Raw genomic sequence first — 23119 nt, forward strand, 5'->3', positions numbered from 1 at the left:
TGCTGAAAGGGCATTGTGAATGTTACGACACTGTTCAAAATATGGGAGGACGATAAATCACAAAGGGGGAGGCCAGTCAGTCGAATACAGCATTGGGAAACTTCAGATAAAACTGGGACGGAATTAACTGGAAGCACAAACTGAAAACCAGCATGCAAGAGCCAAATTATATGTGACAAACAGGTTTTTTGAAAGTTTCAGTATTGATAAGGGGGCGATGTATTTAATTTTTACAGTTTCAAATTGCAGGTGGAAAGTACTACATAAAAAGCAATAGTAAATATGATCTCATAGGATTAGAAAGAATGATTATAGGGAGATCCAAACTTCCAAAAGGCCAAATGTTTGTGGTGAACAGTAACTTTTTCCACACTGTTCGGTGTTTGACAAATTTTAATATCATGTCATCTTGAAGAGTAGATTGCAAATTGAACATTGTGCAGATGAAGCAGGGGGCTTAGAAGAATGAAGAAGGGCAACATAAACTAAATGGCTCTGGTTTAAAAGGAAGGGCGAGTTAAAATGCCCTGGTTTAACCACTCACTGTTTTTGGTTAGCAATTTGAATATATTGCCATGGCCCAATTTGCTGGTGTTTTTTATGGAAATCTTCATTCCTGAGATCCAAAGTTTCCACCTTCTTTAAAAGGTATCTGTAATAATGGTGCCCAAGAAGAGTAAGTTGACATGCCTCAATGACTACTGACCAGAGGCATTATATCCATGATGATGAAATGCTTGCAGAGGTTAGTTATGATGCATATATACACCTGTCTTACTAAGGACTTGGACCCACTGCAATTTGCCTCCCATTATAAGTCAACAAAAGATGTGATCTCGCTGCCTAGCCAGTCTGCACCAGACAAAGAGAACATGTACCCCAGGCTGCTGCTCATGGACTACAGCTCACCGTTCAACACCCCCTCACCACCCCCTCCAAACTTATTAAACTCCGCTCACCATCATGTAATTGGATCTTCAACTTCCTCACAGACAGATCACAATCAGGACGAATTGGCAACAACACTTTCTCCTCAATAATTGACACAAGAACACATCAAGGCTGTGCTCAGTCCCTTGCTCTATTCTCTTCTCTCTATACCAATGACTGTGGAGGCAGACACTTCATCATCATCTTTAAATTCACTGACATCACCACTATTCTTGGCAAATAACGGGTAACAATGGATCAAGCTATAGGTGGAAGATTGATAATCTGATTGAATGGTGTCAGAACAACAATTTTGCTCTTAACTTTAGCATGACTAAGCAGTTGATTATCTACTTTTGATGGGGAATACCGAGGATCCATTAACCTTTCTTCATCAGTGGTACGGCAGTGGAGAGAGTGAACAGCCTCAAGTTCCTGGGTGTGCATATCATTGAAGATTTGCCTGAGCATAGAATATCAATGCAATCACAAAGAAAGGTCACCAATGCCTCTATTTCCTTGGAAGATTGAGGAGATTTGGATGTCAATGAATACTCGATCCAATCACTACAGTGTATAGTGGAGAGCATAATGACTGGTTGCATCACAGTCTGGATTGGCAGCTCGAACATCCAGGAACAATGGAGACTACAGACGGTGGTAGCCAATGCCCAGTTCATCACAGGTTCTGACCTTCCCACCATTGAAGGGGTTTACAGGAGTCGCTGCCTCAAAAAGGCAGCCAGCATCATCAGAAGCCGACACCACCCTGACCAAACTCTTATTTTGCTGTACAGGAACTCAAGAACTATGATCACCAGGTTCAAGAACAGCTTTATCCCAGTAGCCATCAGGCTCTTGAGCACTGCTGAATACTAACCTCAGCAACTGATCATCTATGTCTTTGGTTGCATGGAGGATGTCGGTTTTTGCAATATTCTGGTTACTAAAATACCAAGCCTGTTAGGCTGCAGCAAGTAAAAATTCAGTTGTTCCATAGTCAGTATACAAGACTATTATAACACTCTTGACAGAAGAGCCAAGAGTGTTTTATTGTCATATGACCTGAGCAGAACAATGACATTCTTACTTACAGCAGCATAACCTTGAACAGATCTCAAGATGGAATCTTATTGTAACTTGGGGAGGACCTGTAAACCTCCAAGATCACATGTCAGCCTCCTGCGCCCTAGTGAGCACATCCAAGCCACTGAATCACTCCTTTTAGTGAGAGCCTTCCATTCCAGGCAACATCACGGTGAATCACTTTTAATGCTACAACGTCCTTCTTGCAGTGTGCCGACCAGAATTGTACACAATGTTTTGTACCAATGTAACATGATATCCCAACTCTAATGCTTTTATATGCACATGTCATTGAAAATGCAAAAGACACATGGCAGAGTTTTAAAAGAAAGAACGTGTAGGAAAGAACTACAGATGCTGGTTTATACCAAAGATAGACAAAATGCTGGAGTAACTCATCGGGTCAGGCAGCATCTCTGGAGAAAAGGAATAGATGACGTTTCAGATAGGAACCCATCTTCAGATTGAAAGAGGGTGGGGGTGGGTGGGGGGAGAAAAACAGGAGGTGAGAATATGTCAGAAATATAAAGAAGTGTTAAAAATGTTGTTGAAACATTAGTCACATCTCAGTTGGAATACCATAACCAATTCTAGGCAACACTCATCAGGAAGGATGATCTTGTTTTGGATGATGCAGGCAAAGCAACTTCAAAAGTGAGCAAATTTAGGGGAGAGAAATTGTGACTGTTCTCTTCGCAGCAGATAAGGTTAAGGGGAATCCAAGAAAGATGAAGGACTAAGGAAATTAAGAGAAAATGTCAACAGCAGAAAAGTAAGCACACCACTACAAGATAAATGGCTCAATTCAAGGTAACACAAAAGGTAGTTCGCCAGCAAACCTAGAATCAATTAGTGCAAGTGGCTGCCGGAACTCCATTGCTCAGAGGGAAATTTCCTAGAATATTTTCTTTATTTAGCCCAATTTCTTTTTTATTGTTGCTCCCAAGGAATTTGCATGCGTTCACGAGTAATGGAGTGAGGATATGCAGAAGTCACAACAGGTTATGATGGCATACATTCAAGTGACCAGCTGGTCTTTCTTCAGTATATACACACATCTGTATGTTGGAACGGTGACAGATTCTTTGGAGAGCCATCTGGTATTGCCATGCTGAACAGATCTTTGTTAATCCTCTCATCCCAGTGCTACATTGAGCAAATCTTCTATTTTATCTACTATCCCAGTACTGCAATAATTACATTCTCTAGTTAAATATTGCAGCACTGAGATGTGATGTTTGTCAGGTTTCCTACTACAAATCTTTTTTCCAATTGAATAATGCTTAAAAGGCTCCCCAGGTACTTATCATACCAAAAAAGGCTGAGGAAATAAAGGCAGGGACATACAGCACAAAAAACAAGGCCTACAACTCACCATCTAAACTAAACATCAAGCACCTGCTTATGCTAATCCTCTTTTAGTCTCCATTATTCCCCCTAATACCCCCAAATTCTACCACTCACCCACACATTAAGGACAATTTCCTGTGGTCAATTAACCCACCAACCTGCACGTCGAATGTAGGAGGAAACCAGACCACCATGTGGCCATAGGAAGAATGACATACAGGCAACACTGCGGGTCAGGATTGAACCTGACTCAAGGATGCTCGGGAAACTGGATCTCCCGGAAATAAACCCCACGCGATCACAGGGAAAACGTACAAACTCTGCAGAGTCAGGATCCGCATTCAGGATTGCACCCAGTGTCACTGACACTGTGAGGCAGCACTGTGCCGCCCAAACAGTATTTCTCAAAGTCTCAGTTTTCATCAGTTAGTTTGCTCACCATATGGATGACAGCCCAATGCTCGTGTGCCCGAGGTAGTAACATGTAATTATCCTATGTGATCTCAAGACTGTGTGGATTACTATACAAGGTCTCTAAATTGCACCTTAATGAAAGTGCTTTTCTTTGGTAAAAGCAATGCATATGTACACTCTGATTGTTGCAGACAGAGTTGAAAACAGGCATTTTTAATTCAAAAGGATTGTCAGGCTTCAGAACATAAAATAACATGACCAAATCCCTTTTCTACCTGTAAGCAGCTCCATTCAGCTCAGGATGTACAGCTACAGGGTCAATGCCAGTCCATTGTGCAGCTGTGGCAAGATACTCTTTGTTCACACAGTTTTTCAAGGTATCTGGAATCCTCCCTGTGGAGAAGCAGAGAATACAAGTTAGTATTAATACAATCTGACTCAAGATGCTTAATGGACAAAAGATCTCCAGTCTTAGGCATCAATAGGATACATGTTCACACTACACACCCATCTCCTCAATGAGAAGGTGATTTGCCAAATAAATTCTTGTAGTCTAAAATACACAAATGCAGCACCAAGAGCTATCCTCATGCAATGTTTCTCAGATATGTTTCATCAATTGAAAGGGAAAATCAGAGGGGATAAACTAGGTTTAAATATCACTAAAGTTAACATTCCCGAGCAATTGCTTCATATTCAAAAATTGTGTTTAGCGTTTTTTCATGCTCACTCTATTTTATAATGGGATGGATGGTGCACTTTGATTCTCCACCCAGATCTTTAAATGATCCATATCTTGTTTCATCCTTTGACAGCCTTCCTCAATGTCTGCAACTCCACCAGTTATTGTGTTGTCCGCAAATAACCATTTACGAACCAACCCATTTACAATTTCGACCATGTCATTTACATATATCACAAACTCCAGGAGTCCCAGCACAGATCCCTGCAGACACCACTGGTCACAGATCTCCAACCAGAACAACAGCCGTCCCACACAAATATTTAATAATTGTCTACTCAAGAGCAAGACGTAACATTTTTTATTTTTCTATTAAAGGGTTACAAACCTTAAAGGATGAAGGCAGTAGAAATATTTTTTAAACTATTTTTGAGTACCATATGTAGACAGGAATGAAAAGATGACTCAGCAGTCTCATCATTAAATAATGGAGCAGACTCGAAGGGTAGGGAGGCTACTCATTCACCTACTTCACATGCTCAAAATACCTGCAACCACTGAAATGAAGGCAAAACTTGCTGGAAACACTCTTGGAAATCAGGCAGCATCTGGCCCAGACTTGAAACATTAACTCAGTTTCTCTTTGAACACATGTTGCTCGATATGCTGAGTGTTTCCAGCCTAGGTTTTATTCATTCCTATGCCCGAGTTTTTTTCCCTCGATTTTCATTGGTAACTGCCGATTCATCAGGCAAGACAAAAAGGTACGAGAAGAGTTACAACAAAGCCTTTGCCCAAAAAGCAAGCACACATTTTTACTGAAGTTTGTGCCGTAATTGTTTCCGACCACAGGATGGCACAAGTACACTTTGCCTGCTGACAGCAAAGCACACCGTCCTCTTGTGGCTGATTCATGATTTGGTTCCAGTGCTCAAATTGCACTGGGTTTGTTAAGCAATTAAAACACAGCTGCAATTAAAAACAAAATCAATTTTAAGAACACTTGTGGATGAATAGAATATAAATAATTTTGTCTGCTTTTATGGAAAGCACTGCTTATAATTATAATATATTTAAAATTCTTATCCCTGTACTCAAAACCCTGCACGAGTTTCCTGTCCAACTCTATAACTGTTTCAGATCCCGGGAATCTTCCAATTCCAGTACACCCCAATTTTCTTTGTTCCACGATATGAACACAGCATTTTCAGTGAATTTTATTTGACCCTTTCCCTTAGGACCAGCAGTGAAAGTGTTTCAAAAACAGACACCAGTCGGACGCACATATTTGATGGGTCGTAAACACAACAGCTAGGTCACTGTGCACCACAAGGCCATTCCTCTCAGTTTCCTAGTTAATAGCATCGGAGAGATCAAACATCACATCATACCTGTAATAGCTCTTCGGATTTCTCTAGCCGCCTCTTCTCGTACTTCGATTGAAGCCTGCTCACTGTACCATGCTGTGTGTGGGGTGCAAATGAGATTTGGTGCATCCTTCAAGGCCCCTTGACTAAAGCTAAAAGACATCAAGCAGAAAATAAAAAGATATTATCTTGGAAGTCAGAAAAAACATATAAACGAGCAGACAAATTGCATACATTAATATCTTTTTTATTTTACAGATTCTAATAAACCTGTACCAATTTTCTTCTTTGATTTGAGTACTACTACGAGTGCATGGATATTTGAATATCAGGTTACAGTGGCTCTGAATCCATTCAATGACTTGAGATGAAGCTAAGTGGATGAATGTTATGAAATCATGACAGAATTTTCTAGGACAGAATTCATGATTAAAAACTGCAATGTGATGGATGGAACTACAATGACTACAGTGGTGTTTTTGTCGTTTTCTATCTGTGTGCTCCACCCTTGGAGCATTCCCTAATAGTTCAATGTGGACAAAGGCTTCAGAGAAAGATTGAAACTTGAGACATCAGATTCTATATCCAAATGCAGTTGATGATAATATAAGCAAGAGAAGGGCAGTCATGTCAGACTTTGTCCCAGGGCTTGGGCTGCATTTGTGGAATGTCCAAGGTCCTCTATTAATGGCAGTAACTCATTTGACTGCCAATCTAATCAATAAAATCAGCTTATTAACAACAGGCAGAAGGTTCTATGTGCGACCCATGTTAGCTGCATTGAATCACAAAATGGTCATCACATCTGTCAATTATAGGAAGGATGTCGACAAAATGGAGAGGGTACAGAGGAGATTTACTAGAATGTTGCCAGGGTTTCAGCACTTAAGAACAGGTTGGGTCTTTATTCTTTGGAGCGTAGAAGGTTGAGGGGGGACTTGATAGAGGTTTTAAAAATTTTAAAGAGGGACGGACAGAGTTGACGTGGGTAGGCTTTTCCCTTTGAGAGTGGGGAAGATTCCAACAAGGGGACATAGCTTCAGAATTGAGGGACAAAAGTTTAGGGGTAACATCAGGGGTAACTTCTTTACTCAGAGGGTGGTGGCTGTATGGAATGGGCTTGTGGTGGAAGTGGTGGAGGCAGGCTTGATTTTATTATTTAAGAGTAAATTGGATAGGTATATAGATATGAGGGGATTAGAGGGTTATGGTCTGAGAGCAGGTAGATGAGACTAGGTCAGAGAGAGTGGTCGGCGTGGACTGGTAGGGCCGAACGGGCCTGTTTCCGTGCTGTAGTTGTTATATGGTTATATGGTTAAGTTTCGTACTACATTTTTATTCCCCCGACAACAGGGCTCATGGAAATAATTCGGTAGGTTAGTTAATTTTCATACCAAACCAGACTAGCTTTAAAAACTGATTTAATGCTGAAGCGTGAAATTTGCTTTACTCAAACCCCACCCTGTCCCCTTTGCAGTTTCAACAGCTAAGCATTTCATCAGCAATAGATGGACAGAAGAAATTAAGATATTAATACAACTGACACCAACACCTTTCTACGAAGAGGACGACTAGAGAAGAGTGGAGAAAAAAAGGTTCCTTGCTTTCCCCTTAACCACCAGGTACATCTGGAGGTGAGGGGGGGGGGAGGGAGTTTCAAGTGCGCTCTCGTAATTTTGTCTGGATTAAAGGAGGTGCCGGACCCCCTCTGCCATCCAATCACTAATTGACAATAGATGTCAAGATACATATATACTATCCAAAGCAAAACACTGTAGATGCTTATGTAAAAATCAGAAAGTGGAGTTTTAAATATACATCCTACAAATGCTCTGGCTTTCAATGAAGCCCGAGGAATAACATCCGATTTAAAATACATGTCCACCACCAATTTTCTGGCATTCTTGATTCCAGGGCTTTTCTGGATTGCACATTTTGTCGTACCTACAGAGGTTGCGGCCTCCTGGAGAAGTCCAACAGTACCAGAATGGTCCACCTAGACAGCAGAGAAGAGACATTGGCCCGCAAAGTCGGCTACGGGAATGTATCTGTTGCCTCAAGTCCCGATGAGGTTGAGATCGGCCGCCTCACCAGGGGGTACATCTGGAGGTGAGGGGGGGGGGGAGGGAGTTTCAAGTGCGCTCTCGTAATTTTGTCTGGATTAAAGGAGGTGCCGGACCACTAGTTGCCTGTGAATCGGTGGTGAAACTGTATTTATAGACCAGATGTCAACTATTTCAGGTGATCAGCAATGCCAGTTCTGCATCTCACATTTTCAGCAGTTTTTAATACCCTTCCCTTCCTTGGTGTATTCTTTCTCACCAAGCACAGACCTTCAATTTAATTATTTGTTTTGCCCTTTCCCTACATTTTAAAATTATCTCACTTCTAATCTCCAGTTCCGATAGGCAATTTAAAATGTTAATAGTTTCTCTTGACAGATGCTGTCGTGTTTTTCTGACACTCTGTTTTACCCTGACTTGATCAAGCTACCTACCCTATTTTTGGGGGTCACACCAACTCACCTGAAAGGTTCAGATTCATGAACATCCAAAGCTGCCCCTCGTATCCGGCCATCTTTCAGTGCCTGTGCCAATGCTTTCTCATCCACCAGTCCTCCTCGTGCAGTGTTCACCAGGAATGCTCCCTGACGCATCTGTGAATCGGATTCATAATGTTATTAACAGCAGATCCAGCACATACCTGGAGGGCAATGCTGATGTGCAATAATTAATTAATTTAATAAAATAATGCAACAAACTATATAATTGGCAAGCAGGACAGCTTGGAATATGTAAAAAGGCAGGTTTTTCCAATCATACATGGATTACTACTCAATAAACCAGACATATCAAACTTCTGCAAATAATAACTAAGTATTTATCATCTCGTAGATATTGAACACTGGAGTATTAATGCTACGCAGAAAATTGAGACTGCAGAGAATTAATTGTAAACGTGGAGCAATTTGCACTAATTTAAACTGCTATTCAATTATCTTATTCTCACAATTTATCCATTTTCAAATCAGTTCACTACTCAATTAGCCGATTTCAGCAATCTATTCCATTATAAAAAAATAATCATCATGACTCACTGTATTAACAGATAACTATGCAGGATGAAATACTGAAAGTGAAGAATGCCTTTTGGACAAAAGCAGTTTCAAAAATTGTTGGTTAACTCAGTACAGACTTGAGATGAAGGGATATTCATGATCTGTTTGTGATTCATTTGGCAACGGGAGTATCCAACTTCAAATCTAGTAGTTCAAGCTTTTGATTCAAATGGGAAAAATATATAAAATCTGTACATATTAAAATCTGCAAAACTGATTGAAAAAAGTTTGGGGTTATTGATTCACTGATGTTCATTAGGGAAAGAACCAATTCAGACTCCAGCATATGGTTTTATGAAGGGGAAATCTTGCTGCTCGAACTTGTTGAGGAAGTAAATAGCTGGACAGACAAAGGAGAGTCAGTAGATGTTGTTCGCCTAGATCTTCAGAAAACCTTTGATAAGGTGCCGCTCGTGAGGCTGCTAAGGAAGATGAGAGCAAATGGCATCAAAAGGAAGTTACTTGCATGGATAGCAGGTTGGGTGGATGGCAGAAGATAAAAAGAGAGGCAATAAACGGGGCTTTTTCTGGATGGCTGCGAGTGACTAGCGGAGTTCCGCAAGAGTCGGTGCCGGAGCTGCTACTCTTCACGATATATATTAATGATTTGGATAAGGGGATTAATGGCTTTGTGGCCAAATTTGCAGATGATACGAAGATAGGTTGGGGCAGAGGTAGTGCATAAGGACTTGGGACAGATTGGGAAAGTGGGCAGATGGAATACAGCATAACAAAGTACGGCGTCATGGATTTTGGTAGTAGGAATAAAGGCGTAGACTATTTCTATTTTCTAAATGGGGAGAGAATCCAAAAATCGGGAGGTGCAAAAGGACTTGGGGGTGCTGGTGCAGAATTCCCCAAAAGTTAATTTGTAAGTTGAATCAGCAGTAAGGAAGGCAAACGCAATGCTAGCATTTATTTCAAGAGTGCGAGAATACAAAAACAGATGTAATGCTGAGACTCTATAAGGCGCTGGTCAGGCCGCATTTGGAATAATGAGAGCAATTTTGGGCACCATATATATCCGAGCAAGGATGTGCTGGCTCTGGAGGGGGTCCAAAGGAGATTTATGAGAATGATCCCAGGAATGAGTGGATTAACATGTGATGAACATTTGATGGCAATGGGTCTCTACTCGCTCAAGTTTAGAAGGATGAGGGGGGACCTCAGACACTTACCAAATAGTGAAAGGCCTGGAGAGTGGATATGGAGAGATATTTTCACTAGTCTAGGACCAGTCATAGCCTCAGAATTAAGGGACATTCCTTTAGGAAGGAGATGAGGAAGAATTTCTTAAGTCAGAGGGTGGTGAATCTGTGGAATTCATTGCAACAGATGGCAGTGGAGGCCAAGGCAATGGATATTTTTTTAAGGCGGAGATAGATAGATTCTTGATTAGTACAGTGCCAGGGGTTATGAGGAAAAGGCAGGAGAATGGGGTTAGGACGGAGAGATAGATCAGCCGAATGGCCTAATTCTGCTCCTATCACTTATGAACTTAACCTGGTTTGCTGTGGATTGCTCCTGGAAGTGGACTGAAAGCTAATAAACTGTTCTGAGCATAAAGACATAAATCAACCTTTTCTGCAATTCAAGGTGACTTTTAGGATCAAGTAATGAATACTTGGTAGTGATGTCCATATATGTAGAATGAATTAAAAACTTTCCTGACGCAACACTCTCTATATTGTATTCAGATTGGTTTATCGAGCTTTTTATTTGATTTTAAAAAACACTTTTAAGCAGCGCAGCTACCCCAAGGATTAAGTTTATGTGTGATGTATTGATGCAGTGAACCACATTACCCTGGCATTTATACCTGTTTGATGGTGAAGTCATTGATGAGGTGATGATTGTGCTCGTTTAGGCTGCAGTGCAAGGTCACACAGTCACTGTGAACCAGCAAATCCTGTAAGGTGCTAATTCTCTGCAGACCAAGTGACTTCTCCACTCCATCTGGCAGGTACGGATCATAGAAGATCACGTTGAATCCAAATGTTTTTGCCCGCAAAGCTACTGCCTGACCAATGCGGCCTGCAAGGGGAAAGAGCCATTTTCTTTCAGTCTTTAATCAAAGAATACTAATCAATAATTTAAAAAATATGAAATTATATTAAATTATATTAAAAAATTAAAAACATTGTAAGCTGAAGGAAGACAATGGACCACTAGGAGAGACAATGGATAAGTAGGCATACCTGAGAACGTCATAAAAATACAGGAACTCGGTGGGTCTGACAGCAGGTTTGGAAGGAATGGACAGGCTGACAGTTTTGGGTCAAAACCCAAAACACTGCCTGTCCATTCCCTCCAAAGATGCTGCCTGATTCACTGAGGTTCTCCAGCCATTAACTTTGCCTTAGATTCCAGCATTAAAAAATGCAATGCATTGAATGAAATTAATTATTTAGGATCACATACAGAATGCAACATAAAAGGACTGCAAATGACTGGAAGGGATCACAAGTTATCAACCACCATAGATGAAGGTATGGCTTAGTACCAACTTTTGGATCTATCAAAGTGATGTCCTTCATTAGAAAAACAGAAGTGGAGAGCCAGGAAGACACGCAGCTTGATTACACATTGTCAGGTAAACATACCCAGTCCAATGATGCCCAGAGTTTCTCCACGGATCCGAGCTGCTCCGGCTGCTACCTCGCGGATCTGTTCAACACTCGATACTCTTGTTCCCTCTCTCAAGGCCTGATGGAGCCATGTTGACCGTCTGTATAGGTTTAATATGTGACACAGCGCGGAGTCCGCTGTCTCTTCCACTGATGAAGAGGGAATGTTGCACACTGCAATCCCTGTAAAATAGAATGAGATTCAACATTTACCACTAAACACCAGGGCTAAAATGATAATCTGAACAAAACAAAATGGCATACTAAATTGCAGTTTCAAATGTACTGCTAAACAATCCTAATATTTTTGAATTATGCAATCATTTCACAGTCTAATGTTACAATTTAAAATCCCCATTGTGATCCAATTTCTCTGTTATTTTCCATCCATCTTTTAACTTCTACTCCTACAATGTTCAGATCTCTTCAATTCCAGTTCCCCACGCTTCTCCAATTTCCATTCTCCCATCATTTCTGGTGGTACATCCTTACACAGATTAGTTGCATTCACTAAGATGACACCATAATCAAGGGAAAAGGTGCCAGCTTATCAGTTCGAGATCAGTTTGTTTCATTGCAACTTGCTCTCTAATTGCCATGGGTGCTGTTTGTCCAACAAGCTTATCAAAGATGAACACATGGGGTGGGGGGGCGGGAGATGCAAGAGGTGGGGAGGAAAAGGGGAGATGATGCAAACCAAGTCCTAACTTCTTTCTGAATACTTCGAAAAAAAATTGCAGCATGACAACTTGAAGAAGTGATATTCCACTTAGAACACTGTTAGGCAAAATGTCATCTGGAGGAAGAGCCAAGAATTGAAGTGGCAAAAGGAAAAGCTAATTTAAAAAAAAAATCCTTCCATTGGCAGGCTGCAAGTTTATTTTTTATATGATGATTAAATAAATTGGTGTGTTTCACAAACCCTGGGCAGCCCTTGTGTTAGATGCATGAATGTCTTTCTTAATCACTGTGTAGTGAATTTGATGCCAATCATATTTATTGCTGTCATCATAGTATACAGATTTCCACCACAGGAAATTGCAAGACGACAGGCATCAAATTATATTAAAAGGTAGCAAGTTTACCTTTAGTGTTGACATTTTCACATAGTCCAGTCTCATCAGTCAAGAGAGCTTGCAGTTGACTCTTCATAAAGGTTTTATTTTTGTGATCAGGCATTGCTAACAAGGCCGGTATATATTGTCCGCCCCTAATTGCTACGGGCCACCTTCTTTATCCAGTCTGCCTTTCATGGTACTTCCATAATGCTGCTGGGGAAGGAGCTCTAAGATTCAGACGCAGTGACAATCAAAGAAAGGTAATATCTGTGTGACTTGGAGGTGAACATGCAGGTTGTAGTGTCGCAGAGTGTCCGTTGCTGCTGTTTCTTGATGGTAGAGGTGATGGGTTTAGGGGGTGCTGTTGAAACTCACCCAGGTGAGTAATTGCAGTCTCTTTTGTAAATGGTACTCACTGTAGGTACAGTCTTCTTCTTCTTGCGTATGGCGTGCACAGCCTAAAGTTGTAGGTCAAGGGTAGACATTCAGGCCAGGGCAGCATCAGTTGCTGGGTAGATGGCCTTGATGCCACCAGGGAAAAGCCTCAGTGAGCAGTCATTCACCATGTGTGGGATGGCCTGGTCTGGATATCCGCAGTGGCAAGCAGGGATGTCTGTCTGTCATCCCCCACTTGTGCAGGTGATGGGGCTGTTCTTGCATGGAGGTTGCGGATCCTGTTCAGGGTTAGCCATTGCTTGCGATGGAGGTCAAATCCCGATGGTTTCACTGTGGGGTCTGTGATGACCTCTCCGTTGTTGGTGTTGGCATCTTTCCAGGCTCTGTGCCACTCAGTCTTGGTGTAGGAACAGTGCACCAGTGGTGGAGGGAATGAATGTTTCAGAAGGTGGATGGGTTGGCTTCCTTATGGGCTGCCTTGTCCAGATGGTGCCAGGCTTTGTTAAGATTATTCCATCATGCTCTTAACTTGTCCATTTTAAATAGTATGAAGACTGATGTGTCTGGTGACGTCATTTACTGAACATACAGCCTCCTCTGCCTCAATATTTATATGGCTGCTCCAGTTTAATCTCCAGTCATTGGTGATCCCCAGGACATTGATGGAGAATCCAACAATAGCAATGCCATTTATTAGCAACGATAAATGATTGACTCTTCATTGTTGGATATGGTCATTATCCGCGATCTTCAAGGTGTGAATTTTACTTAGCACTCAGTTGTCTAGAAATTATTCCACGCAGGCACGGATTGTTTAATTTGCTGAGGCGTTGTGAATTAAACCAAACACAGCAAATTTATGCAGCTGAAGACAGAATCTGGACAAATTATGTGCTCACTTTTCTATTGAGAACGGCCTCACCATGCTCAGCCAACATTTGGGGAGACCAACATTGGAAGCAGGCAATGAAAGGCTCCAATTCACTATTTCAGAAGCATATCACAGAGCTCTTGTGTGCTGCCCCAGTGTGAAGGGAAAGTTGGTGCTTCAGGGCAAACTGTATTAATAGTAAATTCTTTACTTGCCGTTCATAATAAATTTCAACCATAAGCAAAAACATATCAAAACTAATACACAGAAATACACAGATACAGCAAACAAAGCAACTAATTGTAGAGAGCTCACTGTATCCATACGATTACAGAGAATACATTACATCTGCAGAATGTAATGTATTCTCTACCACCTAACAGGTCTCATAAATAAACAGCCCCAGCTCTTACCCATATCAGCTGCAGATTTGATGTCAACATTGTCATAACCGCTGCCGATCCTGACAATAATTCGAAGTGCTTTGAATTTCTCAAGGTCTTCTCGTGTTAACGTAATGGTATGGTACATTAGTGCACCCACTGCTTCATTCAGTACCTGTTTTAAAAACAAACTTCATCAGCTTGATTATGAATTTCTTCAGGTACATCCAAATGAGTACAGTGCTTTTGTAGATTAGAGCTCAATGATCAATTCAGTCAATTTTCTATGAAAAGCGAGATAGTATAAAATAAGAATGAAATAAAAGGCTCAAACCACAGAGCAATATATCAAGTAGTGTAAGAAAATAACTGCAGATGCTGGTACAAATCGTAGGTATTTATTTCACAAAATGCTGGAGTAGCTCAGCAGGTCAGGCAGCATCTCGGGAGAGAAGGAATGGGTGACGTTTCGGGTCGAGACCCTTCTTCAGACTGATCTGAAGGTTTGTTCGGATTAGATGGTCAACATAAACCTTTCTCTGCACCATCAAACATTTTCAGCATAAATTCAGTATGGGTTCAATATGCCATTAAGACCACCCAAGCACCACATCTAAGTCAAGTGTAAAATATGACATACAATTTACTTTCATTATTTTTGGAATTGTAGTTCAGTGTTGGATATTTCCATGCACCTAAAAATACATCAGCTCTTAGTGAATGGAATTCCAAGGTCACTACCCAGCAATTTCTCTCCGACAAAGATTTATTTTACTTCAGGGAATATAAACACATTCGATTCCAAATTTTCACAAGTCATGTTGTTCTAATGAATTAACGTTAGCATTTCGATACAACACTAAGTTAAGGATTTTTATTTCTCAAATTCCAGTCACTATTTGCATTGGCAGGAGAGAATTAGACCTTCACTCTATAGTCTTTGCAATGCCTGCACTCAGTTTCAGTGCATTCCTCAGGAATGGTGTTGCATTTGCAGCAACGATGTTGGAAGCATTCCGTCTTGTGCAACATTAAGCACTGGATGACCTACATGCATGTCTCAGGCAGACCAGAAGGATTCTTTTATCAAGATGATGGTTCATAAGCAGTCGATACTTAGAATATATAACATATGGACACAGGAACAGGCTCTTCAGCTCACAATGTTTGTGCCGAATATGATGCCTAGTAAACTGATCTGATCTGCCAGTATTGCCATAGGATCCATATACCTCTATTCCCTGCACTTCCATGTGTCTATCTAAAAGCCTCATATGCCACTATCGTATCTGCCTCCACCAAGACCCCTGGCAATGCATTCCAGTCCACCACCCTGTGTAAAAAAAAACTTGGGCCACACATCTCCATTAAACTTTCCCCCTGTCACCTTTTAGCTAGACCCTCTAGTGTTGGATATTTCCACCCAGAGAATAAGGTTCGGACTTTCTACCCTAACTATGCTGCTCAATTCCATATACTTCTATTGTCTCCCCTCAGCCTCCAATGCTCCATAGAAAACATTCCAAGTCTATCCAACCTCTCCCTGTTGCTGAAACCCTCTAATCCAGGCAGCATTCTGGTAAACCTCCTCTGCATCCTCTCCAAAGCGTCCACGTCTTTCCTGTAATGTGACAAACAGAATCGCATGCAATATTCCTAATGCGGCCCACCAAAATTGCTATAGACCTGCATTATATATTCAATGCTCCTAGCAATGAATGCAAGCATCCCATACGCCGGCTTTACCACCCTATCTACTTGTGCTTCCACCTTCAGTGAACTATGAAATTGGACTCCAAGATGCTCCCTGTGCTGTTCAGGGTCTTGCCATTAAATGCAGACTCTCTCCTTGCTTTCAACCTCCCACAGTGCAACACCTCACACTTGCTCGCATTAAACTCCATCTGCCATTTCTACACCCATTTCTGCAGCTAATCTCTATCCTGCTGTATCTTCTGACAGCATTCTTCACTATCTGCAAATCCTCCAATTTTGGTGTCGTCAGCAAACTTACTCACCAGCCAATCTACATTTCCATCTAGGTCTTTTGTATGTATCACAAACAGCAGAGGTCTCATCACAGATCCCTGCGGAACTCCACTGGTCACAGATCTCCAGCCAGAATATCACGATGCTCCATCTTCTATGATTAAGCCAGTTCTGAATCCATACGAATTATCTCAGTTCACCTCCCTGGAAACAGCCCTTAAAGCACAAAGTCCTGTATTTATGTGGCAGTTTAGGATGAAACTGAAAAGTACACTCTCATCACTTCCCAGACCTACTTGGCATGTGATAAAGATGACCATCCCATTTTCACATGGACAGCAGAGTGTCACTGATGTTCCGACAGCAAACAAAAGGGAGGCTTTTTAAACACCAGCCAAGCAAGGTCTTGGTGCTGGATTGAAACCTCCAGTGATAAAGCACTTTGGCAAACAACTGATAATCGGTTCAGGAAATCGGAAAGAATCCACCATCTTTTTATAATGTTTCTTCTTTCTAGACCACTCGCCAATAGAATGAGGGCCTTGTTATATGCATTTTCAACACCCTTTTCCTGGACCTCTGTATATGAAGGTCCTGAGCAGACAAACTGGAAGAAGTTTGTGTAGAGATGAGCAACATACAGTTGCTCTTTAACTTGCCTATATACTTCACCGAGTTTTTTGTTCATACTCCTTCTCCTCCGAACCATATCCCCAGCAATAGACAATAGGTGCAGGAGGAGGCCATTCGGCCCTTTGCGCCAGCACCGCCATTCACTGTGATCGTGGCTGATCATCCACAATCAGTACCCCGTTCCTGCCTTCTCCCCATATCCCTTGACTATGCTATTTTTAAGAGCTCTTTCTAACTCTCTCTTGAAAGCATCCAGAGAATTAGCCTCCACTGCCTTCTAAGGCAGAGAATTCCACAGATTCACAACTCTCTGGATACTTTCATGTACTGTGACCTGGGAGTGAAGGGGACAACTAATCAATTGAGCCAGCTGCCAAAGAACAAGGCCATTTCAAACTGGTTGCATTTGTGCATCAATTTGTGCAAGGACATTGAGTCCTTAGCTGAAGGTGATGATGGCATATACAGGGAAACTTTTACGCAGCATGCATCTCTGCCTGGGATAATCATTCGTGTAAACCTATATCTTTCTTGATAGACTGAACAGAAATCACCATGCAACATACAAAAAGACTGAGGAGGTGCAGCTCCAGATTTGATCGGGATGTTTTGTATTTCCTACCTATTGAATAGACTTCTACTACAGAGCAGCCATATCGAATTTGGATTCCCTCCTCGAGTCTAATTTCTGAGTGCACAGACGTGTTCAGGCATTTACAAACAAGCAATGCTATGCTCTATTTCATCCTTTCCAACCTCTTTTCCATGCAGACCCCTGATCGGATGAATGGTGGCATAGTGGTGTAGCGATAGACCTGCTGCCTTATAGGGCCGGAGACATGGTTTTGATCCTGACTATGGGCGCTGTCTGTACGGAGTTTGTATGTTTCTTCCGTGACCGCATGGTTTTTTTTCCAGGTGTTCTGGTGCCCTCCCACACTGATGCACAAGTTTGTAGGCTAAATGGCTGCTGTAAAGTGTAAATTGTCCCTAGTGTGTAGGAAAATGCTGGTATGAATGACCAAAGACTCGGTGGGCCGAAGGGCCTCTTTAAACGTTGCATCTCTATTCAAATTCTGAAGTAAAGCATGGAGTAGGAATAAAGGGGGCTTTTTCTGGTTGGTTGTTGGTGACCAGTGATGTTCTGTAAGAAAATAACTGCAGATGCTGGTACAAATCGTAGGTATTTATTCACAAAATGCTGGAGTAACTCAGCAGGTCAGGCAGCATCTCAGGAGAGAAGAAATGGGCGACGTTTTGGGTTGAGACCCTTCTTCAGACTGATGTCAGGGGGGGCGGAACAAAGGAAGGATATAGGTGGAGACAGGAAGACAGTGGGAGAACTGGGAAGGGGGAGGGGAAGAGAGGGATAGAGGAACTATCTAAAGTTGGAGAAGTCGATGTTCATACCACTGGGCTGCAAGCTGCCCAGGCGAAATATGAGGTGCTGTTCCTCCAATTTCCAGTGGGACTCACTATGGCACTGGAGGAGGCCCATGACAGAAAGGTTAGACTGGGAATGGGGGGGGGGAAGTTGAAGTGCTCAGCCACCGGGAGATCAGATTGGTTAACGCGTGATGTTCTGTAGATCGATGTTGGGTCCACTATTTTTCACGTTGTATATGAATGATTTGGATGATGGAATGATTTGGATGATGGAAATGATGTCTGGGATAGGATTTACTCATGTTTGAAAGAGAATGAGATAATCAGAATGTTTTTGTGCACAGGAGTTCATATCTTATGAACTTGGTTGAGATGTTGACAAAGTGATCGATGCTAGTAGAGCAGCTGATGTTGTCTACATGGATTTTAACAAACCATTTGCTAAAATGCTTCATGATAGCTGAATCAGAGAATAAAAGTATATGAGATCCACGGTGACTTGGTCATTGGAATTCTGAACTGGTTTACTCATAGATGACAAGGGTAGTGGTGGAAAGCTGTTATTCAGGCTGCAGGTCTGTGACCAGTGGAGATCTGCAGGGATCTGTGCTGGGATCACTGTTTATATATAAACAACTTGGATGTAAATATGGTTGGGTTGGTTAGTAAGTCTGTAGACAACACTAAAATTATTAAAGTTGTAGACAGTGAGAAAAACACCAGATGGAATCTGAGCAAGTGCTAAGTGTTGAATTTTGGGAGGTCAAATAGAAACATGGAAAATAGTTGCAGGAGGAGGCCATTTGGCCCTTCGAGCCAGCACCGTCATTCATTGTGATCATGGCTGATCATCCACAATCAATAACCTGTGCCTGCCTTCTCCCCATATCCCTTGATTCCACTAGCCCCTAGAGCTCTATCTAACTCTCTTTTAAATTCATCCACTGCCTTCTGTGGCAAGGAATTCCACAAATTCACAACTCTCTGGGTGAAAAGGTTTCATCTCACCTCAGTGTTAAATGGTCTCCCCTTTATTCTTAAACTGTGTCCCCTGGTTCTAGACTACCCCAACATTGGGAACATTTTTCCTTGTCCAGTCCTTTTATAATTTTATACATCTCTAGAAGATCCCCTCTCATCCTTCTAAACTCCAGTGAATACAAGCAGTCATTCCAATCTTTTCTCATATGTTGCTGTTTTATAAAACTTTGTTTGGCTGCATTTGGAGTAGTGTGTGCATTACTGGTCACCCCTTAATGGGAAGGGCAAGGAGGCTTTGGAGAGGTTGCACAAGAGGTGTATCACAAAATGCTGGAGTAACTCAGCAGATCAGGCAGCATCTTAGGAGAGAAGGAATGGGTGACGTTTCGGGTCGAGACGCTTCTTCAGACTTCTCTGCTGAGATGCTGCCTGACCTGCTGAGTTACTCCAGCATTTTGTGATACCTTCGATTTGAACCAGCATCTGCAGTTATTTTCCTACACGAAAGGCATAGATAGGGTAAACAATCTCAATTTTCCCTCCGGTGTAAATATCAAAGACCAGAGGGCATAACTTTAAAGTGAGTGGGGCAAATTTTAAAGGAGACGTGTGGGGCAGGATTTTATTTTTTTTAAAGAATATTAGGTGCCTGGAATGCACTGCCAGGATTGGTAGTGAAGGGGGATACAATAAGTGACATTTAAGAGGCTTTCTCAGGACTCATGGATATGCAGGGAATGGAGGGATATGGATCATTTGCAGGCAGAGATTAGTTTAAATTGCCATCATGTTAGGCACAGACACTGAGAGCTGAGGGGACTGTTCCTGGAGTGCACTGTTCTAAGGACCCATCAATTATACTTTTATTTTCACAATATGATGAGTGCACTGGTGCTGTTTTCTGTTGATTCAGAAGTGAAACATTTCTTCTTTGTTGCCATTTTTCACCTTGCCTTTACTTTCACATACTCCATCTCACACTCTCCCCTTCCCTTTCTCTATCTGCATCTCAGGGAGAGGCCAATATTCACTACAATCTCTCAGACTTCCAGCGACATCTTATATTTCTCTCTCCACAGCTGCTGCCTGACCTGCTGCATACATCCTTTTTTTCTTTCAGATTTCCAGCCGCTGGTGCTTTTGGCTGAAAATACTGCCATATTTATTAAATATTCTGTACTACTTCAGGGTTAGGAGGGAGAGATAGATCAGCCACGATTGAATGACGGAGTACAGTTGATGGGCTGAATGGCCTAATTCTACTCCTCTTCCTTATGACCTTATAACTTCAAACCCCTGAGCTGCGTCTGGTTACACAAACACAAGATGAACATCCAATAATCTTTGAACATTAAACCTAATTATATCTAGAGTAAACCGTTCCTGTTCAGTGAAGCTGTAGAAAAATGTCAAGTTTTGAACTATGCTGGCTTCATCAGATGCTCAAAGCTGACAGAAATTACAATTGAAATGTTAATATCACCAAAAACACCTAACTTTTAACAGAGTGGAAGATGGCATTTCTTTGTGAATATGCGGTTAACAATATTGGTTTCAGCAACAAATGTTAACAGAGGAAAACTAAAACTGAAGTTGAAAGCCAGCAATATTAATGGTGTATTACTGCAAAATAATCCAGATGCAGAAAACACTACATAAAAACAATACTGGAATGTTTGTGTCAGATGACATTTGTGGAGAGAGAGGGTCATAATTAATATTTCAGGCTGATGACATATTAGAAATGATCATGGTGCACTGACACAAAATACAGGCTCCATTATCTTAGAATGGCAAATGGCCACTTGTTCAGTATATCTTTGCCCTTACAAACTACCATCTTGTTTTCAGTCTCCCCTTCTCTCAAGAAACCGCAGGTGATCTTTCCTAGAGGGGGGGGGGGGGTGTCTGTGTGTGTGTGTGTGTGTGTGTGTGTGTGTGTGTGTGTGCGCGCATGTGCGTGTATATATACACACACACATATACATACATCTTATGTCATATATATCTTATGTAGTGTGACTATCATACACCATGTGAAAGTTGACCACACAATATTCCAGTAACATACATCTTTCAAAGATTATCCGTGATTATCTTTGCTATTTCAAGTTTTAATTATCCATTTTAAGCCAGCGAGTCACTTACAATGAAAAAAGGTGTAGGAAATTAATTGCAGATGCTGATACAAATCGAAGGTATCACAAAATGCTGGAGTAACTCAGCAGGTCAGGCAGCATCTAGGAGAGGGGGAATGGGTGACATTTCGGGTCGAGACCCTTCTTCAGTCTGAAGAAGGGTCTCGACCCGAAACGTCACCCATTCCCTCTCTCCTAGATGCTGCCTGACCTGCTGAGTTACCCCAGCATTTTGTGATACAATGAAAAAATGTATCCCATTTTTGCCCCTTTGCTTCTGCAGTTTTTGCTCCTTCCTATTTCATATTTATCTGCTTATTTTCAGTGGGATAATGCAAAAACAGCTGACCAAGTTTTGATATTAAGATGGGAATATCTAGTGTTATGTTGCCGCTAACTATTGTACACTTCATGCTACTTGTCTGGCATCCTGCGATGGATGAACTAAAATTCTGTCAGCTCTTATTACCACCTGGGCCTCTGCCAATATGACAGCTGTTTGCAACCATGCAACCTTCTCCTTCCCATAAAATCACCTCGAAAGAAAAACTCTCAATAAGTAAATTTACCTTTCACCAAGTGCCTATTCATTGCCTTAACAAATTAATATCTATTGACAAAGAACAGGTGATGTACTGAAATGAACTGTCACAAAACTGTCACAACTGTCACAATCAAACCAATGTTGTCTTCACCCAACATCTATGCAGCATGCTCAGCAGCAGGAACAATTAATAGAAAAAGCATTAAAATATTTCTGCCTCGAATTCTGATGAATTCTAGTACAATAGAGAATACAATTCCATTTTATCCATTCAAATCAGTCCAGTGGATGCTTCGTCATGTAAAACTACTAGTCAGCCAACATGGACTCCTGCTTCTAAACAACATATCAAAGCAACAATTGAGATGGCTGCTCAGGAGTAGTTTGCTGGGATGTAATTTGTCTTGGGATTTTCTCTCACCTGGGAGATAAACCACAACTCCTAGAAGCTGTGGCTTAGAAATATTGTATTGCACTGGAGTTTTTCCTATATTAATATACTAAAGCGGAAGTGGCGGCGCCTAACGGCAGCGGCTCGCTAGCAGTCTGTTCGTCTTTTTTCCTTTTTTTTTGTTGTGTGTCGGTGTTGGGATGGTTTTTGTATTTTTTTTTGGTTGTGTATGTGTGGGAGGGGGTGGTGGTGTGGGTGGGGGGGGGTGGGGTGGGGGAAACTTTTCTCTTCCTCACGGCGCGGGGTGCGGCTCGGCTGCGGGGCCTAACATCGCCCGGTGCGGCTTGGCCGCTGGACTTAACGTGCCCGGTGCGGCTTGGCCGCTGGACTTTACATCGCCCGGTACGGCTTGGCCGCTGGACTTTACATCGCCCGGTGCGGCTTGGCCGCTGGACTTAACAGTGCCCGGTGCGGCTTGGCCGCTGGACTTTACATCGCCCGGTGCGGCTTGGCCGCTGGACTTAACAGTGCCCGGTGCGGCTCGGCCACGGGACTTTACATCGCTGGTGCAGCTCGGCCGCGGGACTTTTCATCGCTGGTGCGGCTCGGCCGCGGGACTTAACATCGCCCGGTGCGGCTCGGCCGCGGGACTTAGCTGCGCAAGGCTTGGTCGCGGGCCTTTCATCGCCCGCGAGACGTTTCAGCGCCCGGTGCGATTCGGCCGCGGGGACTTCCATCCCCTTGCGGGGACTGTGCGGGTCGGTCGGGGACGAGC

General features: G+C 42.2%; 1 protein-coding gene across 4 annotated transcripts in view; it reads right to left on the minus strand.

The window, feature by feature from the left end:
* The window catches only part of LOC144600263 (C-terminal-binding protein 1-like), a 125891-nt gene that overhangs the window by 16019 nt on the left and 86753 nt on the right, over positions 1-23119 (minus strand). For 3 of the 4 annotated variants that reach the window (XM_078411840.1, XM_078411838.1, XM_078411839.1), the window contains 6 exons: positions 14313-14457; positions 11551-11757; positions 10767-10981; positions 8355-8485; positions 5854-5981; positions 4056-4173 (listed from right to left, as the gene is read on the minus strand). In XM_078411840.1, the coding sequence (XP_078267966.1) occupies positions 4056-4173; positions 5854-5981; positions 8355-8485; positions 10767-10981; positions 11551-11757; positions 14313-14457 (944 nt within the window). Of the gene's footprint in view, positions 1-4055; positions 4174-5853; positions 5982-8354; positions 8486-10766; positions 10982-11550; positions 11758-14312; positions 14458-16300; positions 16488-23119 lie in introns of all 4 variants that reach the window. The other variant, XM_078411841.1, reaches the window with a different exon arrangement.

The sequence above is a fragment of the Rhinoraja longicauda genome, chromosome 14 (assembly GCF_053455715.1).
Source record: "Rhinoraja longicauda isolate Sanriku21f chromosome 14, sRhiLon1.1, whole genome shotgun sequence".
NCBI classification, from domain to species: Eukaryota; Metazoa; Chordata; class Chondrichthyes; order Rajiformes; family Arhynchobatidae; genus Rhinoraja; species Rhinoraja longicauda.